At 43.5% G+C, this 27,326-nt stretch overlaps 1 protein-coding gene across 5 annotated transcripts in view; it reads right to left on the bottom strand.

The window, feature by feature from the left end:
- The window catches only part of UBR2 (ubiquitin protein ligase E3 component n-recognin 2), a 157,385-nt gene that overhangs the window by 108,405 nt on the left and 21,654 nt on the right, over positions 1–27,326 (bottom strand). For 2 of the 5 annotated variants that reach the window (XM_088477297.1, XM_088477295.1), the window contains exons 3-14: positions 24,851–24,929; positions 17,975–18,085; positions 16,002–16,132; positions 15,386–15,524; positions 14,870–14,932; positions 12,746–12,866; positions 12,078–12,185; positions 11,739–11,827; positions 7,570–7,668; positions 4,102–4,265; positions 2,982–3,081; positions 2,196–2,324 (exon numbers count right to left, since the gene is read on the bottom strand). In XM_088477297.1, the coding sequence (XP_088333423.1) occupies positions 2,196–2,324; positions 2,982–3,081; positions 4,102–4,265; positions 7,570–7,668; positions 11,739–11,827; positions 12,078–12,185; positions 12,746–12,866; positions 14,870–14,932; positions 15,386–15,524; positions 16,002–16,132; positions 17,975–18,085; positions 24,851–24,929 (1,333 nt within the window). Of the gene's footprint in view, positions 1–2,195; positions 2,325–2,981; positions 3,082–4,101; positions 4,266–7,400; positions 7,500–7,569; positions 7,669–11,738; positions 11,828–12,077; positions 12,186–12,745; positions 12,867–14,869; positions 14,933–15,385; positions 15,525–16,001; positions 16,133–17,974; positions 18,086–24,850; positions 24,930–27,326 lie in introns of all 5 variants that reach the window. The other 3 variants (XM_088477298.1, XM_088477296.1, XM_088477299.1) reach the window with 2 other exon arrangements.

Here is a 27,326-nt window from a genome sequence, read left to right as displayed (position 1 = left end):
TGAGATTTGTTTTAGGAATTAGAATTTTGTATTAGGATGCGACCAGGCTTCCACAAAAAAATCCTCCACCTGAGCTGAGAGAGGGGGAAACCATTGGGTCCTTTTTATTTTGTTTGAAGAGGGGCACTTCCGAAGTCGGAGAAGCATCCGAATCCTTAATAAGTTAGGCAGACTTAACAGCCTTAACCAAAGCATCAACATCAACCCGAGCAATCTGTTCCTCGTGAGCTGAAGCGGAATCCACCTCCGACGTCTGGGATAACTCACCCTCTTCTGAGGAGTTGTCAGACAAGGAATTATAACCGTAAAGGAGAGGCATAGAACGTTCTCTTTGGGGTGCCTTGCATTTAGCTGAAGGCTCCAGCAAGTGCTGCAGGGAGCTGGAAACATGCACTAAACCCTGGAAATATTGGAACAAACCTTGAACCCACGTTGGCTCCTAGAGGGTTTGTTGCTGGTCCCCTAGAGCAGGGTGAGACGATGGGGGGCCGCCGGAAGCTACAGTTGAAGGCGGAATCATCCGAGAAGCTGCGAGCTGAGTTGCCAGCTCCCTCTTGGCAAGTGACAAGGAGGCTGCCCATGCAGGTTCTTGTGGAGTTACTACCTCAGACAGACTCATCCTGTGCCTCTGCAAAACACTCGTCACAAATGCCAGTGTGATGTGAGCCAAGCTTGAATCATTTTATTTGCAGGCTTTGCAGGTGTAGGCGCGCTGCACAGGAGCATCCCTCTCCCGTAAAGCCATTGGAGGTTTTCTTGGAAGACAGTCTCTGTAAATGAAGTATACTACTAAATGATGTGTGTGTGTGTGCGTGGGGGCAAGTGCACTGAACTGAGAGACCACGAATAAAAGAATAAGGGGTCTAGTGGAAATAGGCTACTGTAAGTTCCAACTACAGTATAGTGACTACAAATAAGACATAAGTAGGCACAGTGAGAAAACTAAAAGTCTAAACTGACTAACAAGCTAGAGAGTATTGTGTACTCTAAGTAAACAATAACTGTGAATGTAGACAGAATATTATCACAATGAGCAATCTAAATGCAGATAATAAAAGTTTGCTCTTTACAGCAATAATCTAATATAGAAAATAATAAACTATCAGTGGTAATGTAGCCTAACAATAACAGTGCTGCAAGTAAAGTAAGTAGGTGAACTAACTGTTACATAAACATACAGTTCAAGTGCTCAGAAACAGCCAAAACAGGCACAATAGTCCAGGTAATTAACACCAATAAGTGAGGAAGGGTATAAGGAAAAAACTTGGCACCACAACAGAGTGAGCAATAGGGGGGCAGGAGGTCCTCTCCCCTTGCAGGCAGGTTGCTCTGTGCTGCAAGATTACTGCTCAGCGTGGAGTGGGAGGTGCCCTTGGCAGCGAGCCCAGAAGCAGGAACGTGCCAAAGGATGGGGGGTGGAGAGAATAGGGGAAGGCTCCACGCCCTGCTGGTCAACCCCAGGGACCTGCCACTTAATATGGGAACCCATTGCAGTAATGTCCCTGGTGGTCTAGCAGTAGCAGAGAAACTGTGCCCCTGCTAACCAGTATACCTCGCCACGCGTTTCCGGCTTCCCACACACTGGCTTACCACTTCTGTAAACAATCTGCCACAAGACTTGCCAGTGGAGGGACCCTTCCCTAGTGCGGTGGGCCTACCTGCTTGCTTCAGAACTTTACCACTCCAGTATGCTTGAAGATTGAGTTAAGTCAACACTATTACAAAGCATTGTCTGACTGGATCTTTATTGCCCTGTCTTGCAAATATCCTCCCCACCCCCCCATTGTTATCAGTGTCCAATCCTAAATGGTTGTCTCCCCTCAGCCATCATCCGACTAATGCACCTTTGAAGACTTCGGCCTCAGAACTGACTGTTCAAATGAGGGTGACACTTGCCTGTTTTCTTAATTCGCTAAATCTGGGATTCCTTTGAGTCTCAGATGTAGCTAATAGTACTGTCTCAAAGGTTAAAAACAATCTTCCTAAGACTTTCATGCAAATTAAACAGGTGCCATTCTGCAAGCTAACAGGGACGTTACAAGCGCTGCATCAAGTTAATTATGTCCTCTGGAAAGTACAACCTTAAGCTGTCAGGTATCGAAGGACAGACCTCACCTTTTCCTTTTCATGATTTTTTTAAACATGTAGCCCTGTTAGGTTAGTAACCCCTACTTCTTATGGAGATTGGCACTTACATCAGTAGAACACCAGTCTTGCATCATGGAAATGATATGCGTGAGTTTCATCTGTAAGGTGAAAGCCGCCTCCCACTCTGGTTCCATCTCAATATGCTGGCCAACCTGGCGGGTAATTGGATCCATCCCCTGCAGGAACACAATGAAGCAATTTCATACGACTGAACCCAAATGAAGAAGCAGCTCATACAGTTTTAAACATTGCATGTATCAGAAAAAGCACCAGGACCAATGACAAGATTCCAGCCCCTGGTGCATGTCCATTATCGTTAGCTGCAGGGCCGAGAGTCATTCTATGATTAATGATCATGCACGTTATAGGGTGATCCAGTGGCACACGCACACTGCCGGTTTTAGTATTCTGTCAGATAATGTCTTGCTCTGCCGTGGTACCCCTTTTGATCTATGTCCGTTTGATTACTCTGCCTTCCATTTGCCTATTATCTATTCTGTCTGCCATTACCCAGACCAAGGATTGTATTTTGAAAACTCTTATTAGCTATCAGCCCTGATCTTTTGTTTGTCTATGTAATATGCCGCTTAGTATAGTATTGCTGTTTACTCTTATGCACGAACTGTGCGTCTCCGCGGTCAGTGTGTACATACTATACTTCTTTTACCTGAGTGTTAATTCGATAGTGTTTGATCAGTGTGGGTATCTCGTCTCATACGTTACCCGATTATGGTTATAATTGTATACAGGAGTACACATGCAGATATACTGAACACATAAACTTGGTTAATTGTTTTTGTTACATGACTGGATGCCCCTGTCACAGAACATACCTGCATGCACTTCAGTAATTCTAGGAAGACAAAGAACCCTTCAAGAAACTTGGAGCGCAAAGCAGGAGACCACTCAGGTGGCTTACTGATGAGCAGATATCTACGGGGGAAGAACAGGACACAATCAGAGATATAGGGCCGTATTCAATTAGGCTGCGATAACCCGTTTTCAGCAAAGCTTTCTCGCCGATGATGTAATTTTTGCATATTCCACTTATCCCCGTATTCAATTCCAGACACTTTTTCGCAGGTGCGGAAAGTCAATGCATAGAAACCACCGATAAGGTGTCACCTATGAATAGGTGTCGAAAAAAAAGTGCAAAATTGTGGTTTTGGGTTACAAATTAAAAAAAAAAAAAAAACACCCAGCACCCATGGGACAGCCCCCCTAAGGAATACTGCGTAAAAAAAAGTTAAACAAGACTTCAGGACACCCCAAAAAAGTACTTTCGTTTTGGGGTGATAAAAACCAGAGTCGGGGGACAAACTTAAAAACTAGTGAAATAGACTCCAGGGGGGTTCCCAAGTATGCCCCAGGTGTTTTTTTTCATTGCAGGTGTTTGCGGCAGCTGGATTTTTCAAGTTTTTTAAAACTTCACATTAGCAACTTCAAAATATGCTAGTACACATTTTCATGTACCCAAAATTTGATGGGACTAGTTATTTAAAAAAAAAAAAACCCCTCCAAAATGCTATTCTTCACCACTTCTATAAAAATGCTATATAGCTCCGATTGAGACCATTTAAAAACCCCAAATACCTTCAGCAGGGCTATTCGGGGGTATCCAGAGTGATCCCCCATGTCAGTGCATCTTTTGGGGGGTGTCAGGCTGATTTCCCCAAATCTGACAGAACTTTTCGCAGATTTCAGTTTTAGGCGGGTCCCGTTTTCGACAATTGGGAATTGAATACGGGTATAAGCGGGGACGAGCGCGATACTTTTTCGCACCCAAAACCTCCGATGACATCGAAAAGTCCGGCAACTGACTTTTCGCTTCTATTTGAATATGGCCCATAGTCTAAGTAAGATGTGATAATTCTTTGAATACATAAATTAATCCAGAAGCCATACGAAACATATCGATCCAACCAATGGCTAGGCTGTTTCTTGGGTACTCACTTCAGGTCCAAAATTAGGCTTTGAACCCTCCTAAACTTGAAAGCTTGTAATGCTGTGTATCGCTCAAACTGAAACCTTCCCTGGATATCACGATGTCTCAAATGATCCATAAAGGTCTGTATAATTGTAGTCATGAGATTCTCTTCCATGATTAACATCCGCGCCTAGACACGATCAATAATATAATAAGCAAAGTGGCATGTATAGAATGGATAGAGAACATACTGCAGATATTGCGGAGTAGAAAATTGTGAGACGCAAATCACTCCAGAGGAATACTGACAGGTGTTGTGCACTTAAACGACGCAGTCATACATGGGGGAGATGTACAAAGAATTGGAGAGAAAGTAGTATATAAAAGCAGGGATATTCAACATGAGACCTCCAACTGCTATGGAACTACACATTCCAGCATTCTCTGACACAGTTTTGCTATTAGGGCATGTAAAAACTGTGACAGAGCATTCTGGGATATGTAGCTCCACAGCAGCCGGAGGGCCACATCTTGAATACCCCAAACCTACAGCACCTACCCACCAGTGTGTTATTCAAACAACATTGCTGAAATGAAAATACCAATGTGATTAAACTATGGTGCGTACATTTAAAATTCTGTGATCTTGTGATCAGATGTTGTGCTGTTAGATATTCACAATCTAAAGGCGGGTATCCACTAATAGATATACAAACTAGAGCACGATTACGACATTGCAATCGTGCTGTGGTTTGTATATCTGGTGATGTGCATAGACTGAACGTTCACTTGTTCAGTCCAGGCACATCCATCCTCCCTGCACATGCTGAACCTGATGAGATCGTCAGGTTGACCAGCATGTACGGGCGATGTCGGAAGCGACCAGCGTGCACGCACATCACTGGTTGCTTCCGACCAAAACATGCCCAGATGCATGCGTGATTTGCAAGCGATTGCACGATAACAACTTCGTTATCGTGCAATCGCTTGCTAAAATCGCCTAATGGATACCCCCTAAAAGCTATTTGCAAATACTGGACCAGTCTGTATTTATATGTTGTTCCTATTGCAACAGAGCAACAAAACAAAGAGAGATGGACTCTTTTTGGGGGCATGCTAATCATTAGAGACTTTCTTTTGGTGAAATTTGACAGGTTAAAATACTTTTTACATTTTCCCACTAGATGTTATGGTACGGAACTTGTGGAAACAATTAATTGTCAGATGCTATAGCAGACAGGACCCACTCTTCTAATGCAGAGAGTATACAATTTATGACCTCGGAATTACTGTATGTCCTGTGAGTAACACTGTCACTCGGCGGTACTTTGGATCACACATTTTCACCTTGACAATTCAGATCATAGTGGAAGGAGTTTACTGTGTGAACACTTACACTCCTTTCCGTTTTTATACATTATGGGCCATATTCAATTAGGCTGCAAAAACCCGTTAACGGCGATAATTTATCGCCGATAACGTCATTTTCGCCCGTTTCACTTATCCCCATATTCAATTACAAAGACTTTTCGCAGGTGCGAAAAGTCTTTGTTAGAAAACGGGGATATGTTTTCACCACTGTTTTGGTGGCGAAAGAAGTGCAGAATTGTGGTTTAGGGGTGCAGGCTTAAAAAAAATAGCCTGCAGCCTTTGTAAAATCCCCTTAAAGTAATGTGTCAACATTTTTAAAAAAAAAGTTCCTTAGGAAACCCCAAAAAAGTGACTTAAATTTAGGGGTTTAAACAAAAATGTTGGGAAACAAACTTAAAAACTAGCGAAATATCCTCCGTACAAGACCCCATGTATGCAGCAGGTGTTTTCTAGAAAACGGGTGGTTGCGGCAAGTGCATTTTTCAAGAATTAAAAAAAAAAAAAAACATTTTAGGGACTTAAAAATATGCTTGCACCCATTTTCATGTACCCCAAATTTGATGCCCATAGTTATAAGTCCCAAAAAAAAAAAGATAAATGCTATTTAAAAACCCCGATTACCTTCAGCAGGCAAAAATGGGGGTACCCATAGTAATCCCCCATGTCAGGACATCTTTAAGGAGGTGCCAGGATGAATTCCCCAATTTGACTAGACTTTGATACCTACCTTTCTGCCAGGTCCCGTTTTCGCCGGATCCTAATTGAATACGGGGATAAGCGGGCACGCGCCCGATTCTTTATCCCATAAAAAACGGCGATGATGGCGAAAAGTCCAACCTCTGACTTTTCGCCCCATATTGAATATGGCCCTAAGTATATATTACACTGAAGATTGCAATCAGGATTTATAAAGAATAGATTTTTATGAAAAACGAGTCAACACTCAGAGACCTGTTAATAAATAATTCAATAAAATATTATATTAAGAGCTATATTTTAAAACACACATTTATCGAAAAACATGCCACTAAAGAGGGTCTCTCTTTTTGTTTTGTTGCTCGGCTGAAATATTTATGCACACTGGTATAAATTTTGACTCTGGGGAGCACAACCAATAATCATCATGAATAACATTCTGCTAGGCACAGAATATTGAGTATTTGTTATGTGGTTGGTTTGACTTATATTCATCTTTCATCATACGTATACTCTAGTATGTTTGTTGTCCATTCCTATGCGGGATTACACTTTTTAGTTTGCAAATACTGGACCATTACAAACACCAACAGGAGGTGGCAGATGGTTGTATTTAGGGAAAAGAAATACATTTCAATAAATCAGCCGTGAAAGTGGGTGAATGCTTTAAAAGTGGAGTTAACCTTTAATAGCTGAATATTTTATTCCTATGGCAAGAAAACTTTAACAAGTGCTTTCTGTTTTGAACACTTGACAAACTGTTCAACAAATTAAGAATCGCTTTAGACGGGAGATTGGGCACGAAAGCACAATTGAATTTCCCGCTTGGAACAAAATGTAAAATCTGCCTAGGCTGCACCTAAAAAAAGGACCCTGTTCTGTGGGTTCTCCATAAGAAACAAAAAACACACCTGAGTTCCATGCACAGAGGGTATTTTACAGTGCCAAAATCCTGTTAGAGACCCTATAGCCCAGGGTTCCCCAAATGGATGTAGGAGAAATGAGATGTTAAAAACAGAAAGTCATTTTCACTTGGCAAGGGTAGAGTTACAGTCTGTCCTCTCACTCTACAGAAGGGCAAAGAAACTGGTGATAAACATAAACCCTGGAAATAGTGGAATGAATAAAAAACACACACAGCAAAACGGATGACAAAAGCTGAAATCTGGTTGGCTTGCTGGGTGAGCGTCAGTCTTGTTAATACTTACAAGATCGAGGTAGGTGTGTGCCTGGCTGTGTACAGAACTCAGATACTTACAAGGGAAGGCACTGTGAATATCTGTACCGAAAGGTCAGTGATTGAGAATTCCCTGTCGTGGTCATCTTTGACATAATCACTCTGCAATCGCTCATAGTTCTAGTTAGAGGAAGGTAAGAAAGACAAGGGGGGGCATCTATCAGTTCAAAAACAAAGGGCATTTACTCACCATTGTGGGTACAGTGAAGAGTTGGACAGACAGAGCAGCCACCGACACGGCACGCTCGTGATCATCCTCCATAAAATCTCTCTGCAACTGCTGGTAATTCTAAACAACAAGGGGGAAATTCACCTCTAATCCACACTGGCCTCGCATGTCTACTCTTAAAAGCTTTAAGATAAAGTGGGTTCAGTTGGGAATATGTAACTTTCTACTCTGTCTATTTTGGCAGAGCAAATAACCAAACACAGTTGTGAGATGATTTGCTAGCTTTGCAATCTTGTGGTGGAAGCCCGCCCTGTCACATCAGTGAGCTAAAGGGAGACCACTGAAACTAACAAGTATACAGCTAACCAAGCCCACGCCCAGAACACACAGGGATCAAACCTTCACTTTCAATGTACAGTCCTTAATGGCTTAGTATCAGAAACATTTCACATACAGTAAAAAATTAAGGGCCTGATTCAGACCCGCTCGCAAGCAGGTCGATGGTGCTCAAGTGCGCATGCGCACGACGGAGGCGGCTCCGTCGTGCGCATGCGCGAGTCCGGGATAACGACGGCCAAGCCGTCGTTAAGGGTCTTGCACCAAAGGGGGCGTGCTGTCAATGGTGATTGACAGCATGCCCCCTTTGGTGGGCGTGGCTGCCCAGACGGAGGCGTTCCCATGGGAACGCCTACCGTCTGGGTCCGGCCCCACTGACATCACTAGTGATGTCAGTGGGAGTGCTTTTGGCTCTGATAGAGCCAAAAGCACTCCTGGGCTTGCGGCAGCGAGACCCTACCGCAGGGTCTCGTCGCAAGCCCGATGGTTGCGATGGTCTTGACCATCGCGACCATCATTTTAGCTGCTCGCTATAGCTGTGGGTGGTCACCCACAGCTATGCGAGCGGCCGGGAGGCCGCTCCAAAAAGGAGCAGGGACGGCCCTGATTCAGAGCGAGCGCTCTGTCAGAGCGTCCGGCTCTGAATCAGGTCCTAAGTCTCTTGAAATAGACATTTGCTACTTAATGAATATTGATACTGAATGATGTAGAACTCTATAAACAAAACTCAAGCAGGCTCTAGGGAGAGGACATTGTACAGACTGCAGCGTAAAGTGACCTCACAAACTAATCACTGCAGTCATCTATATTATTTTCTTTATTTTAAAGTACTGTGCTTTCGCTATAATAAGGCCATAACAGGATTCAATCCTGTGCCAATGTGCTGTCAACATGGAGAAGCTGACACTATTCCTATGCCTAACTGGGAGTATGGGAAGTGTGTCACTACTAATCTTGTGTAAGTAAATCTAGAGATAAATACACCTTCAAATAACAATTTCAAGAATCAAATGATGTCATTAAAGTATGAGTCTATGAAGGGGGAGGAAGTGTCAAAATGTGCAATGTAGACTGCCCCAAATGCAGCCATTCACCAATGTAAACATTGGTTAGATAAACTAACCAACTAGCAAATAATATCTAATTAGTACCTTTTGTTGTCCAACGATGCATCACATATCCAAAATTAATTAGATACATTCTATTACTGTATCTACCCAATAGATAGAAGTAGGATAAGGAATATGTAACAAAATAAACTATTAAGCTTCATTTGCACATTTAACACCTCTCCCTGTCCCAAGAGAATCTTACACCAGTGGCTTCTCCTTTAACGTGTTGACTGGGAGCTGCCATGGTGAATTACTTATTAAAGTGAAGGGTCTGGAGTGAAATAAAAAATTTTGACTAAGTATCAAACTCGCTCAGCCCTTTCAGCGACTCAGGGGTCTATTTACTAAGCTGTGTTAGGACATGAAGTGAACGGTGATAAGGTACCAGCCAATCAGCTCCTGTCATTTTTCAACACAGCCATATCTCAGTTAGGAGCTGATTGGCTGGTACCTTATCACCGTTCACTTTATTTCCTAATAGCTTAGTATATAATCCCCTAAGGGAGAGATTTACCAAACCTTCTAAAGAGGATAAGTGGAGGTGTTGCCTATAGCAACCAATCAGATTGTAGTTATTTTATAAACTGTACTAGATACATGATAGTTAGAATCCAATTGGTTGGTATGGTCAACGCGATAAATCTCCCCCTCAGTGACTTCAAAACGTACACTAAGGACTATGGCAGCATCCACTCTGCAAAAAACAAAACGTAATGCAAAATAAAAATGCTATTTTTTTATTTACATTTAATTCCACTAAAACTATACGATATATTCTGTTTTAATGTTATCTGCAAAATACCATACACAGCGTAGCTTCTAACTGCATACTAATAATGCACTGGTAGCAGTATGCAGATTAAGGCATATTCAATGTAAGCAATTCAATTATTAATGTGTGTTAAAATGAAATGAATATATAACTGCCATATTCTGTGCACTATATTGTACTTGTGTATACAAGCCTAGGATCTCTAGCTGTTGTCATAACCTAATGATACTCTTCCAGCTAAGGGTAATTCTACATTAACAACCGCTGAAGAGTATCAGTTTGAAGATCTTTTACCTTGAATTGTACCAGTCAACTACACACAATGGAGGCAGCAATTATGTGGCATGAACTAATATTCATGGGAATTCAGGACTTGTAATTTCCCTAGGAAGCAGTGACATAACTTTAGTGTCTCATTAATATTTGGTCCTGGTATCAATTCATAGGGAACCGGTCACACTTCGAGGCCAGAAATGCGGCTTTAGACGGAATCGATATTTAATGCCAGCGGCTGAATAGCCGCTGGATGAAATACCAACAGCGGAACATCGATGGACCTAATACCCGACTGGGGCTGGTAAGTATTTTAACCCTCCCCTCTCCCCCTTCTAAACCTCCCATAGTGGTGCCTAACCCCAACCTCCCCCGTAATGCCTAATCCTAACCGCCCCCTGTTAGTGCCTAAAAACCAAACCACCCCTCTCCGCACCCTAAACCTAACCCTCACGGGGGGTTGCCTGACCCTAAACCCCCCCCCCCCCCCCCCCCGCCAGTGGTGCCTAACTCCCCCCTTTACCAGCCATAACCCTCCCGGGGGGGGGGGGTTGCCTAAACCCCAAGTCCCCCCTGGGCTCCTTAAACCTAACCCTCCCCGCCCTCGGTTAGAACATAAGACACCTGGCTTACCGTCATTTGGTTTGGGATTTTGTAGTGGGGTTCATGATAGGCGTCGGGATTACGACGCCTATCTTTAGTCCCCTATCGGGCTGTCAGGGTCGGGATATCGGCAGACAGGAAAGCGCCCGCCTGTATCCTGACTGCATCCCCTTCAGACTACCAGCTGGGAGTTGCGCAAACAATAACAGGGGAATGGAGTCTAACACACTGGTGTTATTCAACAAGGACCCCCGAGGTTCGGGCTTTGCTACACCCAGTACACCGGCCACGAGATGGTTCCTAGTGTGGTAGCATGGCGATTAGTCCGCAAGCTGGGTCTAGTACCGGAATGGACAAGTCAAAGAGCCAAGTCAAAGAGGAATGGTCAGGTCACAAGCTGACGTTAAAATGTAATGCACAGTACTAAGCCAAGGGAGGATAGGAGAAGAAAGTCAGAAAGCATGCCAAGGGGTCAGGAATAGAAACAAATAGGAATCACGGAGACTAGGGGGTATATTTACTAAAGTGAGTTTTTAGAAGTGGAGATGTTGCCCATAGCAACCAGTCAGGTTCTACTTAACATTTAACTAGCACCTTCTAGAAGATAATAGCTAGAATCTGATTGGTTGCTATGGGCAACATCTCCACTTCTAAAAACGCTCACTTTAGTAGCTTTGCCCCTAGGAGTGAAACCTTATACTCTGGCACCCAGCTAGTTTGAATTTGGTGCCTCTTCTGATGTCTGCAGTCCCAGACCACAATCTAAAAAAGCTGTGTGCCCGTCCCTACGGCAATGAGAAGAGTACAGACCAGCAACACAAGGTGAGAAAGAAGTAGGGGAGTGAGGAGAGCCAGCAGACAGAAGAGACATGTAGTAGCAAGCGTTGGACCTGGTAAGTACCTGCCAGGGTCCAGCACTGCCATACAGAACCAGCGACATTACTGAGTGGAATTCAGACGCTATGGAGGCATTAGGGTTATAAGTGACGTAATAGGCTATATATTTCATTCAACAAATTGGCAGCCGCCATGAAGTAGTGTAGCTGGCTAGTACAATTTAACAATACAATTTAAATAGACATGTATAGACTTACCTTTGCAAAACGAATGGCAAAAAGCTTCTTGTATTTTAAGTCCATCAGCAAACTGCTCATGAACAGCTGGTGGTAGCAGTTTCTCGCACCTAGAAAGCAATATACAACACTTCACATTTCTCGCACCCGACTGTTGGAAGTCATAACTATTTCTCTCAATGGATGAATACCATTATGAAGAGATATCAATTCAGTCCAATTTAAAAATGTATTATACCTTTGAAACCTGTAATCCAACACAGGACTAACTTTGTTATAGTCTAAAACACATAACATTGCTTTAGAAATGAGGAGTATCTCAATATTATAAAACAAAGCACAATCCAAAAACAAACTAACCTTTCCAAAGAATTGAGTCACAGAGCATTAATTTGTCTACGAGAGAAGAGTTTTCCCCATCTGGACCTTCTTGTAAGCCGACCTGGCACAGAATCCGCCTTAGACCATCTGAAGATATGCAGAATAAACCACATAAGCCACAGTCAGGGGTACTCGGCACATAATCATCGTTTGTAATGTTGCCTACAGTGATGTTCCTCTACCAATACTACTACATTCATTCATTTTTATTGTTCTATAGAAAATACCTTATATTTGGAGTCTACTTTAGACATTACATGACTCACTCTACCAGACCCCAAACCTACTGATAAACGGTCTTCAGCACGTCTGTATATAACATGGGGGGAGATGTATAAAGGGTTCTAAAGAGAGGACAAGTTGCCCATAGGAACTAATCAGCTTTGAGGTAACAATTATAAAGTATATTTTATAATTGATTGGTTGCTATGGGTAACTTATTGACCGTTTAGAAGGCTGTTACATCTCCCCCATGGTCCCTTAGCTATTGTATTTTCACTGGAGAATTTCTGGCTTCACTTTCTTACCTAATTTAATATGTTGTCTAATGATAGGTACACCCCTCACTTAGTGTTTGCTGCATTATATGTACACATATGGGAACCGCACATGTTGCAGAGACACTGGGAGTATTAAATAGCATGTACCTGAGTAGCCAATGATCTGGCCCAGCCAGCTGAGGATTCTGAGCCCAAACGTCTGGTGTGCAACAATAGCAGAATGCATAACCTGCACCTTAAGAGGCTTGGTCTGCCGACTGGTGTTTCTCTGGATACAATACATTAATAGGTTAGTAAGAAAAACAAGACGTACATTAACAATAACACATTATGATTAGAGAAAATATACAGTTTAAATTCAAGCAGATTTTACAACGTAATGTATTCACAAATAATTATAGTTTGTCATACCGAATTATAATATTACTAACAAACATGGACAAACCCTTAAACAGGCAGGTGGTGATTGCCGAAACCGAACTCAATTTTTACATATCACACGTTTCAACACACTCATTGGCTCTAAAAAGTATACCCACCTTCCACGTTCATGGGAGACAGACAATAAAGTGATTTCATGGGATCTAGGCAGTGGGTAATGTTCCAGCCCTGCTCATTTTTTTTCCCCTACAGCCTCAGAGAATGGGATGTAATGGTAATTACAAAAAATACCCCATACTCAACAAGAGGGGAGGAATACCTAAGACCGAAAAATCACAAAGGGTACCAACTTTACCTTAGTTAAATTTGGAAACAGTATGTGCAGATGACCAGGTGGTCGCTCTGCATACTACATCTGCTGGTGCACCACTCAGGCAGCACCCAGTAACCTAGTGAACTGCACCATGTACACGAACGACATAGAAGTGCCAATGGAACGCAGACCTGTTCCAGCAGGAGGAAAGAGGCCCCACATCCCTTCCTATGGCCATTGTAGAGGACAAATACTTTTAAAGCTAGCTCAGCCAGGCTCATGTTAAAGAAGGGCACTTAAGATAGAAGTCATGGGCGAACGGCTAGATATAGATGCTCCTAGAACAAGCAAGCCACCAAGGGGTCTATGTACTAAGCCTTAAAAAGAGATGAAGTGGATGGAGATAAAGTACCAACCAATCAGCTCCTAACTGTTATTTTTCAAACACAGCCTGTAAAGTGACAGTTAAAAGCTGATTGGTTGTTACTTTATTATCTCCCACCAAGGCTTAGTACATAGACCCCCAAGTCTTTTCATGAGGTGATGAACAATGCCTGCACCCTTCTTCCAGTCTGACCTTCCGCAATATCTGAGGGCTTAGGGGAATTAATGGGGGGCGATGCAGCTAGACAAGAACATGAAATGGAACTGGCAGTGCTTTAGTGAGATGCCTCCAGAATATGATGAAGACACCAGTGTTCAGACATTAATGAATTCGGAAGTCAGCCAACCCAGTTGTCTACCTCGGTCGTTGCAGAGATGATTGGGAAAAAATATATAGACATAGGGGCAGAGTAAAGTCATCTTGTCAAGTTTCGAGAAAGGGGGTTAATACTGCAAAGCAGGAGTTAGTCATCATTAGCTGGCACCAATGTGTTCTCTGAGGACACTGAACTTGTGAGATGTCGCAAACGGCTTCCTGTGACAGGATGAAGCAAACACTGGCAGAATGGAAGCCAAAGCAACTGTGAAGGAGGGCTTTGGTTTCGTGATATCTGGAGCACAGGAGACACGAGCTGGTCAAACAGGACAATCTGCCTGTTATTCGCTTATCTGCGTCACATCAGTAGCATCCAATTAGTGCTGCATACAGTAATCGGAAGACTTCATGGACACCCCCTGTATACACACACCTCTGCCAATCCATCCTACACATTCTAGTGTGTAGTCTTCCCTGTCCTCTGTCCTTCCTATTATAGTGACTGGGACCAGAGAACCAGCGATGATGCAGGAACCTGAACCAGTGAATTACCCCTCTCCTCCCACTAGACAGCCAGAGGCCCCCATGACTTGTGACTTAGAACAGGAATAGTTTTGTTGGTGAGGAACTCTGGCAATGGGATCAGGGAGATAGAAGACAAAACTTTGGTACCATGCTCCAGGAAACTGCTGGAGCTGCCACCTTTTACACAGGGCACTAGAAAAAGGAGCAAGGAGAGTGCTTATAGTAATTGGAGGGAGCAAATTCTTTACAGTGGCCTGCCTTCAAGGGGTGCTACAAACTGACTCTGCCCCCCCTACTACAGGGGGAGAAAACACAAATTACTTGATATTTTAGTTTAAAATAATTCACTCACCACTATGACAGATTTTGCTTGCTCACAGTTTTGAAAACTCCCATATAGAACTGATCTACGTCCCTGCAAGACAAACAAGGGCAATTTACCACTTAATTTACTATATACACAAGTGTTGCATCCACATTTCATCCCTTCAGGACCCATATTTGAAATAGACAAAAATGTGAATACTGTCTTTCGTTTTTCTTCTGGTAGCGTATTGGAAGGGGAGGATATTGATCAATTTCAGGAAAAAACAATACTTTGCCATGGCGTCACTCCTTGTTATGTTTACGCAATTATAGCTTCACTAATACATTTATGGTACCAGCTGTAACAGTTACATTAATACAGTAATCGGCATGTGTGTATTTTCCCTTTTAAACACATGCTAAGGAGGTATGTGCAGAGTGCAGAACGTCTCTGGGCCTTTCTAGATCCAATCTCTCTCCCAATTCTAGAGAATCTCAAATTGATTTCAAAGCGAACAAACAAACAATGACTTTGAGAAAAGAAAGTCATGAAAACGCTTACATCTCGATCCACGGTCGTTGCAAAACTAATGGCTTCCTTCTGACTGCAATTCACAGCTTTCTGTAGAGTGTAGATAACTTGCTCGTAGGTGTGAACTTCATCATTAAACAGCATACAGTAATAATTATCCTCTTTCTCCCTGTTATAAAAACAAAGAATACCTTGCTCCATTACACAGCCACTGATCTCGGCCAGAAACGCACCGGTCACACTGCACAGGAATATATATGGGGGGGGGAACCTTCAATATAAGGATTACCGGACAGAGGGCTCATTATACACTGATAGGGAATTCAGAGAAAAATCACATTTCTAAATCTGACAACTGTTTCACTTGATTTAACATGTATAGTCATTGCTCTGCAGATTTCTAGATAGATGGAAAACTAATTATCTGCAAATAAAGTGTATAGCAAGTAGAGAGAATAACAGGCTATGATGAGGTTCTGCATGGTAAAGAGATCTGAGATTGCTAGATGCAGATATCTACAAACACCACCATGGCCACCTACCACCATCAATTTAACTAATAATCAACCTCCATAGACATTACATAATTCATTCTCATTTCTAGAGGTATAAAAAGCTTCCACACACTCCAGTATTTCATACTCACACGTGCTCCAGCCCTGGCGGCAGCTCGTTCTCTTTTTCCCATGTGAGTATATCCACTGTGTATTGAAACATGATCGCAAAGATATTGTAAGCCCGTGCCACCATATCCTCTGACAAGTGAACAAGCGGGTCCTGCAAAATGACATAAATATGACTATAGACTAATGAAAGACAATATAACCAAGTTACATAATGCCCATTGCAATTCTCACTGTATATGTCTGTAGCGTTTATACAAATAAACAACATAGAGTATATTAACATATATACAGCGTATGAAGTGCTGGGCTATCCAAGCAAGAAGTATCTTCTGCTCCAAAACAGTTTTATATAGTCTTAATTTTCATGTGTTACTTAGTAACATTATTAGAGTTACAGAGAAAATGATACACATGCTGTGTGTACACAGACAATCACCAATTTACTTTATCCTGCTTCTCATTTATTAACAGGTGATCAGAGAGGAGATGGAGTCTCACATTAAGGTCTCCATAAGGAGTTGATGGTCAGCATGCTCTCCTTTCTGCTGTTCCTGCTCTGCCATCCTGGCTAATGCTGGCCATACACCTGCACGATTTCGGGCCGATTGCCCAATTTTCGATGAGTCATAAGATGGATCTTGTGAAAATCGTGTATTATTTTAGTAAGATAAGATCCGATGCGCGCTTCCACAGCTCCTATAATCGGATCTTATGATCAGATGTGCAGCCCATATGTTCCATCGTATCATGTGCAGATCGTGCCGTTTATTTTGTTCATGCGATCAATCGTGCAGCAATTCAAGTCATTTCAATGACTGTTTCCCTAATGAGCCTGTGAGACACTGGATCGATCTTACGACAGATCCTGTGCTAAGAAAAACAACAAATATGCTGCTGGGACTGTCAGGGAGCTTTGGGGAATTGAAGGGAAATCGCATGATGAATCGGATCTTATGCTGGTCGTGTAGGTGTAGGGCCAGCATAATGCTGGCCACACACATGGCGATCTGCACACGATCAGCCGATGTGCACGATTTCCCTTGAAACTCTCCCCGGCAGCTCTACACATGATCTGCACACGATTTGGTGTCCAATCTTCATACGATCTCTCCTGCATCCAGACTTTCACAGTGCATCGCCTCCTAGATTGTCAGATCTCCCCTACTGCACAGCAGATCTGAGGATGCGATGTGCGACCAGCAGGGACGCACATCGCATCATGATCGTGAGTGGGGACTCACGATTTACTCAGGATTTGGCCATATTTTACACAATCTGTCATTCCAATGTGTCGGAATCGGCCAGATCGGGTAAAATATCGCTATGTGTGTGGCCAGCTTAAGACAGTTTTTGTGCATTACACTGACATCTCTCAATAGAAACCAATAATAATAAACAAAAGAATCAAGGCCAAAGTTGTTTTCCTGGGTACTGCAGACTAACGAGCTATGGGACTTGAGCAAATATTGTAAAACGAAAAACTGTCTTTTCTCTACCCTACACTGGTTTTTATGGCAGTAATTGTATTTACTGAAGGCAGTGTCGCATTGCGTTTTCTAGCTAGAAATGTATATCATCCATAAGCATTACATTATTTGTAAAAGGTGCACAAAAGTGTTATACAGACCTCCGTGCACACAGTGTCTGCTAAAACGCAGCGCTCTCAGGGACAGGGAAAGTGTGTTCAAACTACGATCCAGCTGAAGGCAATGTAAGCGACTGGCAGCATCACAATGAGCGATTAAACGTTGAAATCACTCATTTTGGAGCAGTTTTCTAATGCTCCCTTGGCTTTCCAACTATACAAATCTAAAAAAAATGACTTGTTTGACACAGACCTTATTAGAGCTGGTGATACAGGGCAACAAACTGATCTATATTGTTTGGGAGGACATGCAGAGAATGAGCACTGAATCGGAACGGGCGAGACTTATGAAACCTTCTGAAGAGGACAAGTGGAGACATTCCCCATAGCAACTAAACAATTATTTACCTCTGTCTCATTTTCAGAGATGTTCAGTCCATGTTTCTGACAGTACGGACCTTCCTTCCAGGCCTCAGCATCCCCACAGTCACAAAACCCTCCGCCTCCAGATGTGGTCATCTGGTAAATGAAAGAAAAAGAATGTTTGCACCTTTTGCTAGTTACAAATTAACTGAACAATTTACCCGTTTAGGTAGCATTGTTTGAGGCACCCATGGTAACTACTCGGGGATGCACTGCCTGTCTGGAGGATTGGGCTGATCTAAGTTCTGGTAAGTAAGTGGGTAACCTCATTAATCAGAGCTAGGACCACCTCACTGGTGAAGCATCATCTAAATGGTGGATGACTTAAAAATATATTTGCACATATATGCTAATATACAGGCATGTGGTGAGTGAGCTCCCATCTGGTGTTATAAAGTACACATTCTATGGGGAAGAATGTTGGCAAACCACATACAATGGCACCAGCTACAAAGCAAACTAACAAGATGGAGATATTTCACAGAGTGTATGAAGACTGGGTTATACACCACATGTCTGAGACTGATATAACATCGTGGAAGCAATCCTGCCGGTAACCTAAGATGAACTCTCTCATATACTGGCGACTATTTCCTATGTCTAACCAGGCTTACAGCCAGAACAGAGGAAGTTAAAGTGGACGCCTTATTTCTGCACCAAAACCTGGAGTTATGGAGGCAGAAACGTGTATTTAGGACAATGTAACTCCTTCCATCTGATCTATGTAAGTCACACCAATAGGTATCCAAACTATGAAGGTGCTGTGGCCCTGATTCAGAGCCGGATGCTCTGACAGAGCGCTCGCTCTGAATCAGGGCCGTACCTCCTTCATTGTGGAGCGGCCTCCTGGCCGCTCGCATAGCTGTGGGTTACCACCCACAGCTATAGCGAGCGGCCAAAATGATGGTCGCGATGGTCAAGACCATCGCGACCATCGGGCTTGCGACGAGACCCTTGTGGTAGGGTCTCGCTGCCGCAAGCCCTAGAGTGCTTTTGGCTCTATCAGAGCCAAAAGCACTCCCACTGACATCACTAGTGATGTCAGTGGGGCCGGCCCCAGACGGTAGGCGTTCCCATGGGAACGCTTCCCTCTGAGCAGCCACGCCCCCGGCATGCCCACCAAAGGTGGCGTGCTGTCAATCAACATCGACAGCACGCCCCCTTTGGTGTGAGAGCCATAACGACGGCTTGGCCGTCGTTATTCGGTTCTCGCACATGCGCACTTGGGCAACATCGACCCGCTTGCGAGAGCTCAGTGCTCGCGAGCGGGTCTGAATCAGGCCCTGTGTCCACTAAACTGAGAGTTACTGCAGCTGAGTGAGCACACTTTTCCAAACACCCTATAAAGCATTTCACTGCATTAAACACAAGTTCCCTAATGCACCAATGAGGGTTCATATGTCAACGTCTGAAAATACATCACCTGTACAAATTAAACAGCTTAGTTTACGTCTGCTACATGGGCATTTTATACAAAATCCACTCTCTTTGCTCCCTTAAGAAGGGGACCGACCTTACCCATCTGCCCAGAGCAGTGAGTAATGTCCCTCGCTATGTATTTGGTGCTTACCTCTGCAAGGGCAATGGGTAACCTCTGGGTACGTTCAAAAGTGACTTGATAAATAGTAACTTTTTTTCCTGGTATATTAAAGCTATAATACAGTGTCACATTCCACACACAGACCCGGTGATATGTTGTAACCGGCACGCATACAGAAAGGTTGAAACCTGCCCTATTCAATATTATCATCTTCCAAGACATGTTTCACTTGCATTTTATGCATTATATGTTCGTTGTTACATTTATATATGCAAGTAAGGCAGAGTTTATTCATATGGAACAGTTAAGATTTACAGGCTTACTTGCCATATTGGCCAAATTTCCTCTACACGCTACAATTATCGGGGCGATTCGCCTGATATCGGCAAATCGCCCCGATAATTGTAGCGTGTGGGGGGGGCGACCGAGGGTTAAACATTGCTCCGTCGGGCATGCCGGAGTGTCCAGCATGCCCGTCCGATGCGATATTTACCGGTAAACTGTCAGCCACATCGGGCACTGTATGCCCAGCCGCGGCCGACAGACATTTCCTATGTTCCGTCCCATGGAAGGAACAGGGAAATGTCTCCTCCCCCGGGGGCAGAGCGCGGATGTCTGCCGAATACACAGAGAAATCTCACAGTGTATGCCGGCGACATCTGCGGCTGGCAGGCTGCCAGATAAAATGTCTGTCGGTCTGATAGACATTTTATCTGGCCGGGTATGTCCAGCATTACAATACGCTAAAAGGAAACTCCCATTACATGAGCATAGTGTACTGCTCGCTATAAACGTTTGCATCTACTGGGGAAAATTTGGGCACAGGCTGTGTGGGTGACAGGGTGGATTGATTTGACATATTGTAGGCAATTTTTATACTTATAAACAACCTGTTTAGTTTTTCATATCCAAATAATCTTCATACACCTCGCAAATTGTTTATAGTTAATAAAAAGTCAATATTCATAAAATGGCATGCAAGGGGATTAAATGTTATGGTATAAGGTAATTATTTGTACATTTTATGAAGGAGATGCTATATGTTTTCAAGAAACACTCATTACAGATAGTAAAGTCCTTCCATTAAAAAAGAGGTTGGATTGGGAGGTTCTACCAGGCCATCTCTGCACAATATTCAAGAACAGTAAAATATTAATTAACCAGGCAGTTTGCAATACTACCTCTGAACCTAGATCCGGAAGACATATATATTGTTCTGAACTTAAAAGTGGACGCCAGCCCAATACTGATCCTAGCATTTTACATTTCACCCACTTACAGCTCTATTTGAACCTGAAATGGAGTGGAAAACATTTCACAAAATCCAGATTTTCCTTCACAATGGTTGGGGACTTTTAATAATTGTTGGAGAGAAGTTCAGTCTACCTGATAAGTGGTTTACTGTAGTGACACAGCCTACTCCATTTAGTGACAGTACATCCGGCTTGGGATTGCATGATGCCTGTCGTTCTTTACATTCACAATTGTGTTATCATATTGCTCTTACGCATTGATTTTGCTTTTCTATCCAGATGTCTACTTCCCAGGCGGTCTTTTCAGAGTTCCATCCCATGCCTGTTACAGCTCATTGTCCATAGATTACCATCAGAGTGAGGAATTCAGTGAATCTATCACTGAGTTCTAGCCTTTAGATTAAACGCACTGAGCACCATGGGTCTTAATGAAGCACTAGAACTCAATGAGTTTTTTACCTAAATCCTCAGTCGGATGATTTCCATACACTGGGCTTGTAAACTTCCATGAATGTTTTGAATACCAAACTCACTTTAGCTGACCTCATTGCCAACTGGGTCAGGCCTGTAAGAGGAATGGAAATCATACCAAGGAGTGTGTAATAGATTTGCTACCAGCAATGTATGATGGGATACCTTCAGTGCAAATGCTAGAGGGATCACGCTAGAGAAATATCAATACATTTAAATGTAAGGCGAAATGGGAAGAGGATGGCGAATCTGGTCAGAAAAGCAAATACATTTATACACTCTACTAGGACCACAAAGATATGCAGGTGAGATCAATAGGTTTACTCCACATTTTCTTCTACTGCAAACTAAATGGAATGGATTTTTCTTTTCTCTCTCGAAACAAACGATATATGAGAGGGAGACTGTGCAGACTCACTGCGAGCTTTCCTGCAACCATAACATCACTTCCTTCATTGTTGGATAAATCGATCTATACTCCGGAAGGAATAAATAAAACCTCTGTACACCTCTAGTATAACAGTCAGACAGATTCAGAAATTAAGGAAAACTATGAAATTATGTTGATATATAATAGATTATTCCTGGGAAGCCCTTTTACAAGGTATAAGTTGATTATTTATACCCATATGTGGTTTGGTAGAAAGCAGATAGCGAACGCATAGGCATTCCTCACACTCCATAACGGGCTGTTCTCAACACAGCATCATGCTAGGTTTAAAGATATTAGTCTAGTACAGGGTTGGCCAACCCGCGGCTCTTGTTTTTGTGATGCGGCTCGGCAGACCCCCACTGGAACTGTGAACGCTCACCTCTGAAGCGATCAAAGGCTAAAAAAGCCTCTGATCGCTTCAGAGGCCAGTGCTCCCAGTGATGCAGTGCACGGGAGCCAGCGATGTGAGGAGCCTGCTGGATCTCGTTAGATCCAGTCAGCGCTGCAGCAGGAGCCCTGACAGTGTGGACCGAATGAGGTAAGTATTGGGCAGGGGCACAACTGCAGGGGACCCTGCATAAGGGGCACAACTGCAGGGGACCCTGCATAAGGGGCACAACTGCAGGGGACCCTGCATAAGGGGCACAACTGCAGGGGACCCTGCATAGGGGGCACAACTGCAGGGGACCCTGCATAGGGGGCACAACTGCAGGGGACCCTGCATAAGGGGCACAACTACAGGGGACCCTGCATAAGGGGCACAACTACAGGGGACCCTGCATAAGGGGCACAACTACAGGGGACCCTGCATAAGGGGCACAACTACAGGGGACCCTGCATAAGGGGCACAACTACAGGGGACCCTGCATAAGGGGCACAACTACAGGGGACCCTGCATAAGGGGCACAACTACAGGGGGCACTACTACAGGGGACCCTGCATAAGGGGCACAACTACAGGGGGCCCTGCATAAGGGGCACAACTACAGGGGGCCCTGCATAAGGGGCACAACTACAGGGGGCCCTGCATAAGGGGCACAACTACAGGGGGCCCTGCATAAGGGGCACAACTACAGGGGGCCCTGCATAAGGGGCACAACTACAGGGGGCCCTGCATAAGGGGCACAACTACAGGGGGCCCTGCATAAGGGGCACAACTACAGGGGGGCCTGCATAAGGGGCACAACTACAGGGGGGCCTGCATAAGGGGCACAACTACAGGGGGGCCTGCATAAGGGGCACAACTACAGGGGGGCCTGCATAAGGGGCACAACTACAGGGGGGCCTGCATAAGGGGCACAACTACAGGGGGGCCTGCATAAGGGGCACAACTACAGGGGGGCCTGCATAAGGGGCACAACTACAGGGGGGCCTGCATAAGGGGCACAACTACAGGGGGGCCTGCATAAGGGGCACAACTACAGGGGGGCCTGCATAAGGGGCACAACTACAGGGGGGCCTGCATAAGGGGCACAACTACAGGGGGGCCTGCATAAGGGGCACAACTACAGGGGGGCCTGCATAAGGGGCACAACTACAGGGGGGCCTGCATAAGGGGCACAACTACAGGGGGGCCTGCATAAGGGGCACAACTACAGGGGGGCCTGCATAAGGGGCACAACTACAGGGGGGCCTGCATAAGGGGCACAACTACAGGGGGGCCTGCATAAGGGGCACAACTACAGGGGGGCCTGCATAAGGGGCACAACTACAGGGGGGCCTGCATAAGGGGCACAACTACAGGGGGGCCTGCATAAGGGGCACAACTACAGGGGGGCCTGCATAAGGGGCACAACTACAGGGGGGCCTGCATAAGGGGCACAACTACAGGGGGGCCTGCATAAGGGGCACAACTACAGGGGGGCCTGCATAAGGGGCACAACTACAGGGGGCACTACACTACAGGGGGGCCTGCATAAAGGGCACAACTACAGAGGGCCCTGCATAAGGCCATGTTCCTGCAAATGTCATACCAAAGTTGTGCGCACAAAAATGGGTTGTGGCCTTGTGATAGCTATCGGCTCTTTAGCTTGACTACAGATATTTTTTGGCTCTTTGCCTCTGAGTGATTGGCCACCTCTGGTCTGGTAGATGATTCAGATTGGGAAGATGCACTAGCTGCCCAGCTAGGGATGTGCCGTTGCCTCAGTGATGTCTTATACAATACATTAGGCTATGCCCCATTATTAGGACTAGTATGCTCCAAAAGAGACACTAGTTCAAAGTGACCTAAATGTCATAATACAGCTGCAATCTTTTACCATTCTATAGGGGGATGTCTTACGGTTGTGGAGTGGAGACAGATGTCCTTTGCCCACTTCGTCTCACAGATGAGCTTTATTTATCTTTATCACAGGTTCTCAAACTCGGTCCTCAGGACCCCAAACAGTGCATGTTTTCCAGGTCTACTCAGAGAATCACAAGTGAATAATTAGCTCCACCTGTGGAACTTTTAAAATGTGTCAGTGAATAATGAATACACCTGTGCACCTGCTAGGTGACTTGGAAAACATGACCTGTGTGGAGTCCTGAGGACAGAGTATGAGAACCACTGATCTATATGCTTTACAAAAAAACTTTCTGATGAGCAAGACATTGGCTCTATATTGGCTTCTCCTAATACTCAGTGGCTTAAACATGTCAATGTCCGCATAAAAAGCTCATTTAAGCACATCGTCGCTGCACTGATGTTATGAGGAGTAAATCTTAAAACTGCAGCACTTTCCCTCTTAGCTGGTCTCCCCTGCCTAATGTACTGCAGGAACACTCAAATAAAGACCCTATACATCTAGAATTTGGGTGGGACTTTCCACGATCGTTAACAATCTCTGACTATGGTAAAATTACTCATTTAAATTACATGAATAGCACCTACATGCTGCTTATTAAGACACACATTTTTTTTATCTTGCATTTTAATACTATATACTGCACTAGAAACGTTACATTTTGCATTCTGTGAGCAAAATTCTGTATGGTATACTTTATATGGAATGCTTATTAATAAAATTGGTGACATAGAAGAAATAATACACAGATACTGTGTTGTCAGTATTGCTTATGCTGTATCTGCCCTGTTTCCTGTGAGGCATCAGTGATACCAGGACAACTTTATAAGATACAATGCCACATATATAGGTAATCACAAAAGCAGACATTACTAACCCGATAGCGGTGCTCTCTGTGAACACTTCCCAAAAAACACTCCATGCACAGAACGCATGTGGGGTCAACAGCACAGTCTCTGAAAAATAAGAACAATGGAGGAAAATGATAAATACATCAGAACATTAATACGTGGCTGAGGGAGAAAACTTCAATGCTTCCCATGAAGGGACACACCAGCTGGCCACCAAGCTCAATCCAAATTGCATCCAGCCATTCTGCCTTTAAATGTGCCGTTAAATCTGCCTATCATCTCTTTCCTATCTCTCAAACCTCTGCATTCCCAAACTCTGCTCCCTTCGTTCTCCCCATTGTCTTCCACCATATCCCATCTAGATTGGAAGTTCTTGCAGGCAAGGCCCTCGCTTCTGTTTTCTCGCCAGGATTATGTACCCTCCAGGCTTCAATTATTCATTCATGTCATTTTAGGAAACTGTCTAATAGGTTGTGTTGCATGTTTAATCCCCTATTTACAGCGGGTTATAGTCAATAGACAGTAAATAGCAATGTCTAGAAATAGCCAAAACGTTTTACACCTTGTCATTATGGGGTATTGTGTGTAGAATTTTGAGGACAAAAATTAATTTATTCCATTTTGGAATAAGGCTGTAACATAAGAAAATGTGGAAAAAGTGAAGTGCTGTGAATACTTTCCGGATGCACTGTATACTACACTATTACTGGTTTACAATATACATCTCTCATTTCACCTAACAATAAACAAGAAAGTGCAGTGCTGCACCTACCCCCATTTGTTATACGTGGAAAGTAAGTCTTACCCTGATCCAGGCGTTCCTTCAGAACACGAACTTCAAAGCAACTGGCTGTTTTCTTCTATCTACATATCGGTATGTAAAGCCTTCAAAAGAATGGCTGAGAAGTTTGGCACTTTATAAGCCTCAAAGGGAAGATTCCTTATCTTATACTGAACAATAGCAAGCAAGCACTTTTCACATACAAGCACTGCAGATGCTGCTTTTTGTTCTTTTAGAAGAACTGCTATGCAGGAACCTCATGTTTAGTGTATAGTTATTTCAGTTTGTTTCTTTAATATTAAACAACACTTTTATCTTACTCAGTTCATGAGTATTGGAAGAGTCTGGGTATTAATACCATTATGTATTACTTTTATCATATCAAACAGCACATCAGAGAGTGGTCAAGATCTATATAAATAGATTCAATAATCCAAGGTACCAATACCACAATACAAAATGTAAGGGAAACCACCCCGAATTGGTTCTGATGCAGCTGTAGCCAAGGTGAAGTTTTTAAGTTTGTATATATATTTTCTATACAAGGGAAAAATATCCCAATATCTGTAAGACGACAACCACAATCTAACCGCATATGAATAAATAGCAGATGTTTAACAGTTAGTAATCTATAATCTTCCGAGGAAAAAAAGCAAGCAAATGAATATTCAGATCCCAAGTTAAGACAGCATTTTTCCTTATCCTGTATATCAATCATCTCAACAGAGTATCTTTTTTATGCATCTGTAAAGTAAATATTTTTTCAGACTAGGTGCAAAAATATTCTTGTAGGATTCAAATTGTGGATCAATGTAGTTTCACTAGTCTGGATTAATTTAAGGTGTGGTAAAGGACGTTTAATATAAAACATTGTGCAATTATTGTATGTTTATAATTTAAGTTTTTCGATTCCTATGATTCTTTTATGACAAAACATTAAAAGTTAAGTTTTACTATACAAGGTAGATTCTTGTGCCTCAAAAAATAGAGTACTTTCTTTCCCTTTTCTGAATGCTGTTCTTACTCTAATGGGTGCACCTCCATAAGGATAATATATCCCTGATACTACTATCCGCATTTGCATATTTATTTATTTGGAGTAATTCTACCATCATCTTAATTAATTTGGCACCATTGCTCAGAGTCTCCCCTTTTCCCTTCCCTAGTATTACAACCATTATGTATTAGTAAACCAACAGATATGCCAAGCTACATCCTTGCCACTAGCGAGGCAAATCACAAGACGCGCACCCGCGAGCGGATATGCGCACTGCAAGTGCACCCGCGCCTCCATAGGATAGTATAGTGTGATTGCAGTGTACGCCAAAGCGTACCGTAGCTTATGTAGGCGCAGGGTATCGCATGGCGTGAGGCGTGCGTACATTTGTGGACCGATCAGCCACAATGTAACTGGGCACATCTGAATATTTCTGCACTTGAATTCTGTATTGCTATATCCTACACAATTCTCATAGGGCAGGGAAGAATCGGCACAGCTCTGGGTGTCCCCAAGATCTGTGTGACACATAAGTAACCCAGCACACAGAGTACCTATCATTCATGGTGTTTCTGGTAACAGGATGATCCTAACCCTATGGATTGAGGGCACCTATCCTTTACAGAGCTTCTGGTAACAAAATGGTCCTAACCCTAAAGAATGAGAGTACCTATCCTGTATGGTGCATCTGGTAATAATATGATCCTAAGCCTATACAGTGCAA

This window comes from Taudactylus pleione, unplaced genomic scaffold (genome assembly GCF_031769625.1).
Source record: "Taudactylus pleione unplaced genomic scaffold, aTauple2 ptg000201l, whole genome shotgun sequence".
Classification (NCBI taxonomy): domain Eukaryota; kingdom Metazoa; phylum Chordata; class Amphibia; order Anura; family Myobatrachidae; genus Taudactylus; species Taudactylus pleione.
Note: the sequence above shows the minus strand (reverse complement) of the source record. Positions and strands in the feature narration are given on the sequence as shown.